Source organism: Juglans regia, chromosome 12 (genome assembly GCF_001411555.2).
Source record: "Juglans regia cultivar Chandler chromosome 12, Walnut 2.0, whole genome shotgun sequence".
NCBI lineage: Eukaryota > Viridiplantae > Streptophyta > Magnoliopsida > Fagales > Juglandaceae > Juglans > Juglans regia.
Window position 1 is genome coordinate 65,170 of NC_049912.1, and position 13,265 is coordinate 78,434.

A 13,265-nucleotide genomic window follows, 5' to 3' on the forward strand; every position below is an offset into this window, starting at 1 on the left:
AGGTTCATGATGGGTACAAAGTGCTAGTGGGTGGGTGAAGGAAGTCTTGATTCGTTGGAATATTTTACCAGCATAAGATGCCACCTGGGAACCACTTTCAACTATTAAGGAGCAGTTTCCTACCTTCAACCATTAGGACAAGGTTCTTCTCGGAGGAGGGGCGAATGATACGATTACGAATGAAGCAACGCCACGTAGGAGCATGAGGGCTACTAGACCGAACATGCAGCTGACCGACTATGTAGCTTGACTTGGCAAGCTGAATCTCCAATATTATATTTCCATGTGTGGTTGCTATTTTATTTCCTTGTTAGTTGCTCTTTCCTTGTGCTAGATTATTTTATTTCCTTGCTGGTACTCTTTATTTATTCAGTGTTCTCAATACCAACTGCCTCCCGTCTCCATCATGAAGCCATTGCGCAACTCCACCCTAGATGCCACCCCGAGGGGATGAAGTTGTCAAGAAGTTGCACATGAGCCATTACTGGAAAACACAACTAGCACGTCCAGATTTCGCCGTGCTGGGAGTTTCTATCTCAGATACTCTATCTCTCTCTCTCAAGGTCAGCCCCTAAGTTTGTTCATGGGTCACTCGGATGAACATATAGGTTGAGATTATAAACATGGGTTGACCTTATAGGCAATACCGATTTTATGTGAACTAGCCATGGGCTTGGAACTTATGTGTTATGGATTTCAGGGGCATCTAGATTTGTGAGGGTTCAAGCGAAATGAAATGTTAGACTATTGTGAGGGTACTTGTTGGGAAGTGGGAAACTGAAATTGGATTCATGAACACAAAGTTTATAGTTTTAATGTCAATATTTTAGAGTTAATGCGATTTTAAGATTATAATGGTTTTAGGCTTTATAAAAAAAATAGGTCATTAGTATTTCAGATTTTAATTGCAAGTATATGCTTAAATAGAAATTTACGTATAATTAGAAATTAATGCAACTTACATGCCTATTTTATATGTGTAGATTGATCTCTTTGCACTGTTGTGAGGAAATTTAATACTTTGCCTAAAACTGATTAAGGTTGATTTACTATGATTAATAGATTGATCTCTTTTTGTCTATGTTACTATGATTAATAAGGGTGTAACTAGGGGTGTAACCGGTCCGATTCGGTCTGATTTTAGAGAAATTTTAGAACCGAACCGATATATATCGGTTTTAGAAACTTAAGAACCGATATGGACCGATTCATCACCAAAACCGAAACTTCAGTTTTTTCGATTTCAGTCCGGTCCGATGCGGTCCGATTTTCCGGTTTATCATTTACACGTGTGACACTATATATGTTATATATTATAATTTTTTTAATACTAAACTTATTTGTGAGAGTTTAATACTTATTATTAACAATTACTAATTCTTTAATGTTCAATTATAGTAGTATAATATAAGTAGTGTCTATATTATTAGTGAGATTAATAAACTTGAATAATAAGATTAAAATAGTATAATTAGTGTCTAATTATACTAGTATATTAATTTTATGTTATAAGATTAATAGACTTGAATAATAAATAAGATTAGAATTTCATGTTATATTAATTAGAAGTATAGCACATAATATATATAAAAATTATATATAATATAAAAAATTTAAAATATATATGTACCTATTCGGTTCGGTTTAAACCAGTTTTCAAAAAATGAAAACTGGTATTGCACCGATTTTTGTTTTTAAGAACCGGTACCGCACCGGAGTGGTTACAAACCGGACCGAACCCACCAGTTCAGTTCGGTTCAATCCGGTTTTCCAGTTTGGTTTGGTTTTGGACGTATTTTAGAACTAAACCGGTATACATCGATTTTGAGAATTGAAGAACCTACTAGATCGATTTATCCCCAAAACAAGTACTTTCAGTTTTACTGGTTCGAGTCTGGTTCAGTCCAGTTTTACTAGTTTTCCTAATGTACTAGCAAGGTTGGGCGCTTAGGAAGTCAAGCTGGGAACAACAAACCGATAATTTGAAAAAAAATTGTCTAGATATAAAAATGATATGCAGCAAAATATAAGAATTGTAGTAAAACTATTATAGTATACATACATTATTTATAAGAATCATATTATCATATATGTTAGTGATAATATGATGGTTACATATACTAAAACTATTAGTCTATTTATATTGTACTATGCATACATTATTTTATAATAATTATATTAATTAACACATGCTAGTATAATATTGAATTTAATTATACTACTATACTCTATATAAGTTACACAATACACTTTTATTATGAGTGTATATGATCAAATGTGTAAAAATGTATTTATAAAAAAGAATATATATTATAATTTATTATGTCATAAAATCTATTTATCCTTGATATAATATATATACATATCAAAAGTAGGTTTATATTAATAACTTAATATCAAGGTTCATGTTTAAGCTTAAGATTTTATGTTGTTAGATTAGTATATAAGAATAATAATATTTTAAAATTTCATGTTATATTAATTAATAATTTAGTATATAATATATATAATATAATATAAAAAATCATATATAAATATATATATATATGAACCGGTCCGATCCAGTGTTAGAAAAAGAAAAATCGAAACCGGACCAGTTTGGCACTTGTTTTGCAAAATTGGAACCGGTATCGAACCGAACCGATTTTACACTGGACCAACCACAGCAGTCCGGTCCAGTTTGGTCTAGTTTACCAATATTTATTTTCAGCCCTAGTAATGAAATGCTTCTGAAAATACCACTGCCATTTTTAAGAACTGTTTGTTTTTGTATTCTGTAACTGGCTCACGTTTGCACACTAATATATGTTTGCTGCTTACTGAGTTGGACTCACCCCTTTATCTCTAGCATTTTTCAAATGATTTTGATGATTGTGATAATTGGAATAAATGTCACATAACAGGATTATAAAATTGTAAGATAAGTGTCATGTGATATAATTGGATTGGTGAGATTTTGGAGAATATGTAGTAGGGTCGAGTTTAATTTCTTTAGAAGGAGTTTTGAGGTATTTTTTTGTGGAGGACTATTATATCTAAGTTTTACAATTTTTTTTTTTATTTTCAAGAAGGGTTCACCCTAGGGTATAGGGCATGACAAGTGAAGTCCAAGTATCTGATATGATTTGTCCATAAATGTTGAAATCAGCCATCTCAATACTGATAGCTTTAACAATTTGCTTTGCATCTCTCTCAAAGTGAATTGGGATTCTACGGAAGGCTCCTTAACTGCTTGGCTAAGAGTGCTTTGTTAAAACACTCAAGTTTCTTTATTCTTTCCATCTTCTCCCAACTCTCCCAATGTATTTTAGACTCATTCGCCCGGTGTCCCCAATAAGAATCTTTGCATCATTCTATTGAGGTGACAACACAAAGCTTTGGGTAAGAAGACGATACCCATGCAATATGTTGGGATAGCCAAAATTATAATCTTTCATAGCTTTTTTTTCCCTGCCTGAGATTGAAACTTACACTTCCAACTATTGATTTTACTACATACCCTACCAGAAATGTTTTTAAAAACTCTAACTCTGATCTTCCAATCATAGAATGAACACCAAGATACTTCTAAAAAATAGTTGCTTGGATCCCAGAACTGGTCAGTATAGTAACCACTCTATTTGTATTCATGGTTAAATATATTGAAGTTTTCTCAACATTTAACTTCCCCGAGCCTCTTTCATATAAGTCCAATATTCATTATAAAATACTCCATTCTAAAGAATTGGCTTTGATAAATAACAAATTGTCATTTGCTAAAAATAAATGTGATAGTCTAATTAAGCCTATGTATATTGGTGTTAAAATTTATGAATTAAATAAAAGATATTATTTTGGGTATTTCAAATGATTATATGATATAATTTTTTTTTTTGGCAACCAATGAATTATTCATTCCAATAATAAAAGTCCTTACAAGATTTTGATTCTATCAACCCATTCAGCTTGTGATACAAAAGAAGGACAAGATCCCCACCACATTTCAATATCCTCAACATTTCATGCATTCCTTGCTAATTGGTGTGCTACCACATTGCCTAGCCTGCTGACAAAAATTTTAAGAATTAGCCAACTGCAACATTTCTTGGCATGCCCTCCAGGGAAAAATTTTCATTTTCTTGGGAATCTTCAAATGTCATAAACACTTCCAAAACCTCGAAATCTGTCCACATCTTGAACCCTCACATTCAAAGAATTAGCCAACTGCAAAAATTTATAACCACTCTTGACAGAGTAAGTACCACATCTTTCTTGAGTCTAATACCATGAGTCTTCTTGAGATAAACAAATATTAAGTTTCAGAATTAGATTAGCCAACATTGGATTAAAGAGAGCTCTAACAACATTTATATTCCACCAACCTATACTTTCATCAAATAATTCATGGACCTTCAAATTATCATCTCTTACCTGCCCCATTGCTTGCTGAATTGCTTGTTGAATCTCTTCTCTTCCACAACCAGGTATCCAAGGGTCTTGAAAGACCCTAACACTCCTCTCGTTCCCCACTCTCCACGTACAACCAGATTTTAATAAAGGAAGAGCACCATAAATTCCTTTCCAAACATAAGACAAATTAATATCACTATTGGCCTCAAACAAACTACAATTTGGAAAGTACCTTGTTTTAAAAACCCGATAGAGGAGAGAATTCTGATTTGTGAGAAGCCTCTAACACTGTTTTGCAAGAAGTACTAAGTTAAAGTCACTAAGTTTCTTAAAACCCAAACCACCACGAAATTTAGAATCACAAAGTTTATCTCAACTAACCCAATGAATTTTCTTCTCCTGAGCTTGATTACCCCACCAAAATCGGACGATCATCATCTCTAACTCATGACACAAACATTTTGGAAATAAAAAGCAACTCATAGCATATGTTGGTGTAAACATAGCTACAACTTTTACTAAAACTTCTCTACCCCCTTGAGAAATCATATTCCCTTTCCAAACTTGTCGTTTTTGCCACAAATGATGTTTAATACCAGTAAAAGCACGTTGTTTTGATCTCCCAACCATCGGTGGTAACCCCATATATTCTCATACTGCAGTGTAGTGCCACCCAAAGCTGCATAATTTCTACTTTCAAGTCCTCATTGACATTTTTACTAAAGACCATTGAGGTCTTCTCTTTGTTAATACACTAACCTGAGGCCTTATCATAATTATCCAAAAGAATTTGAATCTTTTCATTTGTAACAACACCTACTCTACAAAAAATCACACTATCATCTGCAAATAACAAATGATTAACTCTTGGCGCCCCTCTACAAATTATATGATTTAATTAGTTCTTTATATATAGTATCTAGTGCACTGATGGAGAAGTTATCTCATTGAGATAAAATGAAGAAAATGTTAGTCCCACATTGATCAAAATAAAATGTAGAGAAGAATTTCAAGCAAGCAATGATTGCTCATCTTGAGGAATGAGCAAGGCAAAAACCAGTCTGCTTAATGCTAGCCCCAAGTGATGATTTCTTGCCTGAGCATCATTGCTTGCCCCGAGCAATGAATGAAGGCTATAAAAATGTGGCAAACACTAACTGTAGTCTACATATGTTATGTAACAGAAAGTTAATCGTTTCTGACCATTAGATTGCATCAATTAATTTGGAATCCGAGATTTAAGACCATATATCATGATGCAAGTTATGGTTAGCATTAAGTTGGTTCAGTAATGACCATTATGAAGGAAGCTCTCCTGTTCTTTTTCTAGAGAGAAAGGCTCTCACATCTCTCTAGGAACAAAACTTCTGGACGCCCAAGGCCCTATGGGGAGCCTCGGCTCCTTCTCCCTTTTTCCCTCCTTCTTCTTTTTCTTCTTTTCCATTTGATTTTTTTGTTTTTCAATCGGAATACGGGAGAGAAGTCAAATCCATGCTTCTTCGATGGCCATTTTCATACACACGCACCACCTGTGGAATCCTCACCCGCCGATGTAGCAGGTAACCAGATTAGGCGCCAATCGGAGCAGTGTGTTGCAGCCACATGCGGGTCAAAGGTTTCGCGTGGCGTCCATGCGCCACCACGTATTTTCTTCCATTGATGCCACACATAGCAGCTCAGGGTCCAGTGGCTCCGGCACCTCCCAAATCGACCGATTGGCTTCCTCCCAGGGTGGCTTGTGTCCCTCACGCGCCACCACAATTTATGTTTCCCTTAGCTTTCGGTTTCCTGTGTTGTGTTTTTGTGTCTATATTTTTGTTTTTGTTTGTGTATGAAAATAATTGAAATAAGCTATTGGAATTTTTTCCATAGCGGTGTTTGGTTCCTCCATCCTCCGTTTTAAGAGGATGGGTGTGTTGTTCACTTCTCCTCCTTTAGAGGATGGAGCTTTGATGCGGGTTGGTTTTTCTTCTGTTTTATACAGAGAATGATACTCACTTTTTTAGAGTTTTCATGAAGTTTAGACAATGCCCGTAATAAAGATTTTGTGTACGGGTATGCTTACAACAGATGTTAGTTTGGCTTGTAACTTGAGTCACAGATGTAACTTCCTTTATGGAATGAAATGAAGTTTATTTCTTATATATATAAAAAAAAAAAGTAATGGCCATTATGAAGATATTTTAGGTCATTATGTTATGGTCGCAATAAAAATAGAACAGTCAATAATATTGATTAATATCTCCTAATCCCAGAATTCTAAAACAATGGTCCCTTTTGAGTTGTTCAAGGGCGGTACTAGTCTAAGAATAAGAAAACTAGAGGGCTAACTCTATAGTACTAAGAGATGAGACAAAATATGTTCTAAAGAAATCGTCATTACAATTGAACCTTAAAGCCTGATTTGATACTCCATTATAGTCTACCTTCGTGATTTTCCAGTTATATTTTTCGATAATCGGTACTCCATGAATAATATCTCTACCCTCTACATGATTTATTAGACAGCTAAGAACTTCATAACACAACGAGAACATAAAAGGAATAGGGGATCTCAAGGCCTCAAGTCTTGACCCGGCGTTAACTTCTCATTGGACTCTCCATTATCCAATTCAGAATAAGATACAGAGATAATACATTCCATAAGGTCTATCCACCTTTTGCTTAAACCCATTTTATCCATTATCAATTTAAGAAAACACCATTCTTGTTAAAATCTATACAAAGTTTGCCAACAAGGCAACACAATTCCGATGCTAGTGCCATGGGTCATCACAGCTCATCAACATTTCCTCAACTCAATTCAGAATATGCAGAATCCTCTAGAATAAATCCAAATGGCTGATATGTAATTTTGTCTAAATATTTGTCTCAATCTATTAGAATTTAATTCCCTCATTCCCACGTGATTTTACATTGCTATATATAGACATACCTTTCTGTACTGTAAATATACAGAGATTAATACACAGACAACTTTTTGCTCATTTTCTCTGCTTTTCTCAAAATCTGTTATGGTACCAGAGCAGTAATGGTCACTATCAACAAAAATCCAAAAGATCCTTCTAGCCCCTATTTTCTCAACCCTAACGATGGTCCTGGAACCTTGCTCACAAATCATCCCCTCATTGTCGATTACTATCATTCTTGGGCCCGTACAGTTCGAAGATCTCTTTTCATAAAAAAGAAGCTAAGTTTCATCGATGGAACCCTTTGTCAACCTGCTGATTCCAGTACCTTGTTAGAACCATGCCTTGAATGCAATGAAATGGTTGTAACTTGGCTGCAAAATGCTATGTCCATAGAAATAAAAAATAGTGTTGTGTATGTTGAAACTGCTCATGCCCTTTGGCTTGAGTTGGAGCAACGATTTGCACAAAACAATGGACCTCGGATTTATGAGTTGAAACAGTCCATTCACTCTCTTTCTCAAGGAGATGATTCTGTTAGCCTATATTTTTCAAAACTGAAAAGCATACTCGATGAACTTGTGAATTTTGAAACCATACCCTCTTGCACCTGTGGTGCCATGCAAACTGTCATAGCAAACTAGCAACGTGATTGGATGATGAAGTTCCTCATGGGACGTCATGATTCTTTCAGCAACATTAAAGCCCAAGTCATTTTGATTAAACCACCAACAAGTCTGAGTGAGGTTTATGCCCTTGTTCAGCAAGAAGAAAAACGAAAACAGATTTCCAACCCCACCACCAACATTGATTCTCTTGCTTTTACAACCAAGTCAAATTTCTCCAACACCCGAGAACCCTCCAAACACTTTGGTTTTCAACAAAGGGATAGACACTTTTGTACTCATTGCAAAATTTCTGGTCATTTTCTAGATAAATGTTTCAAAGCCAACCCCAATTTAAAAAAACCCATTTGTACTCATTGTAATCTTGCTAGGCATATTGTTGACAGGTGTTACAAGTTTTATGGCTATCCTCCAGGCCATAAGCTTTACAATCGGGACAAAGGCAATGACTCTTTTGCTAACCAAATCAGTCTACTTGACCGAGAGCAGCTCACTGATGACTCAAAGGTTGTTCTAACTAAAGAACAATATCACCATCTTATAGCTTTGCTGCAATCTTAGACTTCACCACCTTCTGTTAACCAAGTGCGGAGTCCTACCACAAATTCTCAACCATCCTCTTCCACCATGGCTGATATTTCATTATGTCTCTCAGTTTTTAATAGAAAATTTTCAAACTCAAAAATTCCATGGATAATAGACACGGGTGCAATAGATCATATGATCTATTGTACCTCCCTTTACACCTCAGAACCTACCATGTTAAAATGCCAAATGGTAACCAAGCCGAAGTCACATATCAAGGCACAGTCCAACTTACTAATTCTGTTATCCTTAAGAATGCTCTATGCATTCCCTCTTTTAATTTTAACCTCCTTTCAGCAAGAAAACTGACTCAAGACATTAATTGATGTTTCATTTTCTTTACTAATGAATGTTTTGTGCAGGACCTTTCCTCTTGGAGCACGATTGGGAAGGGTGAGGCTCACAATGGCTTATACCATTTCAAGTTCACAACAGTATCTCCTACAGCCCTTGCTGCCACTTTCTCTACTTTTCCTTGCATTTCACATTCCTTTTCTAACTCTATTTCCTGCACTCAATCTGAGCATAGTTTATGGCATTGTAGAATGGGACATCTCTCTGATTCTCGACTCTCATTGTTACAAAAAAAATTATCAAATCACAAGTTTATGAATGAAATTCCTCCTTGCAATACTTGTCATTTATCTAAACATCATAGACTTCCATTTCCAATTAGTCAAAACCGAGCACAACACCCATTTGATATCATTCATTGTGACATATGGGGACCTTGTTCTCATATGGCACATGATGGTACTAAATACTTTCTTACTATTGTTGATGACTTCACAAGATCCACATGGCTTTATCTAATGAATAACAAATCACAAACCAGACCAATCCTTCAATTTTTTTGCTCTCTTGTTGAAACTCAATTTCAAACCAAAATTAAAACCATTTGTTCAGACAATGGTATTGAATTTGCCATGACTAATTTCTATAAGACAAAAGGTATCATTCACCAAAGAAGTTGTGTTGCAACCCCCCAACAAAATGGGATTGTAGAACGCAAACACCAACACATATTGAATGTGGCTCGAGCATTAAGATTTCAATCCGGCATTCCCATTTCTTATTGGAACGAATGTGTTATGACTGCCACCTATTTAATAAACCGAACCCCCTCCCCCAACCTTCAAAATCAATCACCATATCAACTACTTTATCAGACCATACCAACCTACAATCATTTAAGAATTTTTGGATGCATATGCTATGCCTCTTCAGTGACACATAATCGTAAAAAATTTGATCCCGTGCTAGAAAATACATTCTCCTAGGATATCCCTTTGGGGTGAAAGGATATAAATTATTGGACTTGGACAATAAATCTGTCTTCATCTCCCATGATGTCATATTTTATGAACAAACCTTTCCTTTTAAGGTAAACATTACCAATTCCACTTCCAATCTTCCCTCTTCCACTCCTATTCCACCACTCGACTTAGACACTACATCTCCACCAGATTATGAATCATCATCTCACTCACCAACCCCTCCATCACCTCCACCCTCCTCCTTGCCAACCATTACTTCAACAGCTCATCAACTAGCTCCTCGAAAATCTGATCGACCCAAGAAACCTCCAGTTTATCTGCAGGATTACTACTGTCAACAAGCTGCTAGGCCTCCTCCTTCACTGTCCAGCTCCAAAGGAAAAGGTACTTCACATAATGCTCATCCTTAACCCTTATCATCTGTTCTATCTCATGCACAATTATCTCCTCAACATGCTGTTTTTTCCACTTCCATCCTTAAAGAATCTGAGCCAACCTCCTATAAACAAGCGGTACAATTTTCTGAGTGGCGTAAAGCTATGAATGGTGAAATTGCAGCTTTAGAATTGAACAACACTTGGGACATTGTTGATCTCCCATCAGGCAAAGTAGTTATTGGTTCAAAATGGGTTTACAAAATTAAGTACAACTCAGATGGCACAATTGAAAGACACAAGGCACAATTGGTTGCTAAAGGATGCACACAACAAGAGGGGCTGGGCTACCATGAAACTTTTTCCCCCGTTTCAAAGGCTGGATTCTCCACCAATTTGACGTTAACAACGCCTTCTTACATGGCGAATTAGAAGATGAGGTCTACATGAAAATTCCTCCTGGTTACTTGATTAAAGTGAAAGACAAAGTTTGTAAACTGAAGAGAAGTTTATATGGCCTTAAACAAGCTTCTCGGCAATGCTATGCCAAATTCTCATCCTCCTTAATTAGCTTTGGTTTCATTCAATCAAGAGCAAATTATAGTCTCTTCACCAAACAAGTTGGCCTCTCTTTTATTGCCTTACTTGCATATGTCGATGATATAGTAGTGGCCCCTAATTATTCACAAGCTGTTTTAGACCTTAAGCAATTTTTGGATACTAAATTTAAGATCAAAGACCTTGGGTCACTCAAGTATTTTTTGGGTTTGGAGATAGCTCGTAATCCTACTGGTATTCAAGTCTGTCAGTGTAAATACGCACTAGATATCTTGCATGATTCTGGTTTGCTTGGTTGTAAATCAAGCTCCACTCCAATGGATTCTAACCTCAAACTCTCAAAAGATGAAGGCATACTTCTACAAGATCCAACTTTGTATAGAAGACTTATTGGCAGACTTCTATATTTAACAATTATTCGACCTGACTTGAATTATTCTACTCACTTGCTCAGTCAATTCATGGCAGCCCCTCGGCTCCCTCACCTTCAAGCAGCATATAAGGTGTTGAAATATGCCAAAAACTCTCCAGGTCAAGGTTTGTTCTTTCCTTCTTCTTCCACTTGTCACCTCACTGCTTATTGTGATTCGGATTGGGCTTCTTGCCCTGATACCAGAAGATCCACCACTGGTTATTGTGTGTTTCTTGGTCATTCTCTCATCTCATGGAAATCCAAGAAGCAGACAACCATTTCTAGAAGCTCTGCTGAAGCTAAATACCAATCAATGGCAGCTGCCTCTTGTGAAATTGTATGGTTGAAGTATCTCCTTGCTGATCTCAAAGTTCCACACTTAAAGCCTGCTACCTTGTACTGTGACAACCAAGTTGCCTTGCACATTGCAGCCAACCCCATTTTCCACGAGCGTACTAAACATATTGAATTAGATTGTCATCTAATTTGTGACAAAATACAAGAAGGAACAATCTCTACTACATATGCTCCATCCAGCTCTCAGTTGGCTGACTTGCTTACCAAAGCTCTTCCATCTCCATTATTGTCTTCTTTTCTGCTCAAGATCGAAGTTCTTGACATCCACTCTCCATCTTGTTGGGGGGGGGGGGGTTAAAATCTGTACAAAGTTTGCCAACAAGGCAACACAATTCCAATGCTAGTGCCACGGGTCATCACAGCTCATCAACATTTCCTCAACTCAATTCAGAATATGCAGAATTTTCTAGAATAAATCCAAATGGCTGATATGTAATTTTGTCTAAATATTTGTCTCAATCTGTTAGAATTTTATTCCCTCATTCCCACATGATTGTACATTGCTATATATAGACATACCTTGTTGTACTGTAAATATACAAATATTAATACACAGACAAGTTTTTAATCATTTTCTCTGCTTTTCTCAAAATCTGTTAATTCTACCTAATCAGTCCAAACTTGAAATTGATTGAGTTAGTCTCAATTAGCTTTCAAGCAAGCTTGTTTATTTGTAACCCTAATTTTAGTGAATAAATACAACATTATGATAGAAGGATAGGCTTTGATATCTAAATAAAAGTTTCTATTTACAAGTTGGTGTGGACTACACACTTTTCACACTACGATATATTATGATTTGATCTACAATGAAAAATTAAATATTCGAGTCTTGCAAATCAAATCCTACCACGTCAATAATGTGAATGGTATGTCTTCCATACCAACTTGCAAGTAGAAGATTTTTTTTTCATTTTGTGAAAAAATATCTAGATAAATAAGAGAAATGTGTTGGCTTTAGAGTTAGTTGATTAAAATATTTTAACCATAGTTAATATTAATATGTGTACAATGTCATGAACTACTACTTTGGTTCAATGGTTCGGCCCTTGTGGTTCTTCGTGGTAGTCCTTGGTTTTTTTGTTTTTTGTTTTTTGTTTTATTTTTTTGTTTTTTCTGAAAAAGCCTCATTCCATTGATCAACTGTACTATATAGACACTGAAGACAGTGGGGAGTTTCCTCCAAATCCACCATACACTCTGATTTAAGTAGAGCTTTTTTACCTAGTGTATGTGCAACTACATTGCCTTCTCTATGGATATGTTTAATATTACAAACATCAAAACATGTCATTCTTGACCTAATATCTGAAATGGTCATCCCAAAATAGCTTTCATCTGCCACTTGTTTCTGAATTTTCTTTACTACTCTTTTGGAATCACCTTTTAAAACTACCTTTCTCATTCTCAGATCAATACCAAAATTTACTGTTGTAAGGGCTCCTTTCGCTTCTGCTAACAATGGATCAGGAAATAGAACTTGCTTGTTCCTCATGGTGGCCAGAAAGTTACCTTCCTCATCTCTGACAGCAATCACAATTCCAATCATATCGTGCTTCTTATCAACTGCCACATCATGGGGAATTGCTATTTTGGTAGTCCCTAGTTTGAGTCCCATCCTGGGGAATTGCTATTTGTTTTATGCGAAAAAGAAGGAAAATTCAAACGAAGTGACAAATTGGTAACTCAAACTAGTGTGTGGCACTCGAGGAAGAGGGGCGTCCACCATTGGGCTACACGAAGCCTTGTGTTGTTTAGATATAATTGACACATGGTAA

At 35.9% G+C, this 13,265-nt stretch overlaps 1 protein-coding gene across 1 annotated transcript; it reads left to right on the plus strand.

Moving 5' to 3' along the window:
- The first annotated feature begins 10,606 nt into the window (after window positions 1-10,606).
- On the plus strand, window positions 10,607-12,696 carry LOC109008299 (uncharacterized mitochondrial protein AtMg00810-like). The gene is made up of 2 exons (XM_018988341.2): window positions 10,607-11,740; window positions 12,613-12,696. Exons 1-2 carry the CDS (start codon window positions 10,607-10,609, stop codon window positions 12,694-12,696), a joined length of 1,218 nt encoding a protein of 405 aa, XP_018843886.2.
- Window positions 12,697-13,265: the final 569 nt, after the last annotated feature.

Bases quoted from the DNA above. Each gene is read 5' to 3' on its own strand.
- LOC109008299 (XM_018988341.2), top strand. From the start codon at position 10,607: ATGAAAATTCCTCCTGGTTACTTGATTAAAGTGAAAGACAAAGTTTGT. The intron at 11,741-12,612 runs GTTCTTGACATC...TTTCTGAAAAAG, and splicing joins CTTTTCTGCTCAAGATCGAA to CCTCATTCCATTGATCAACT.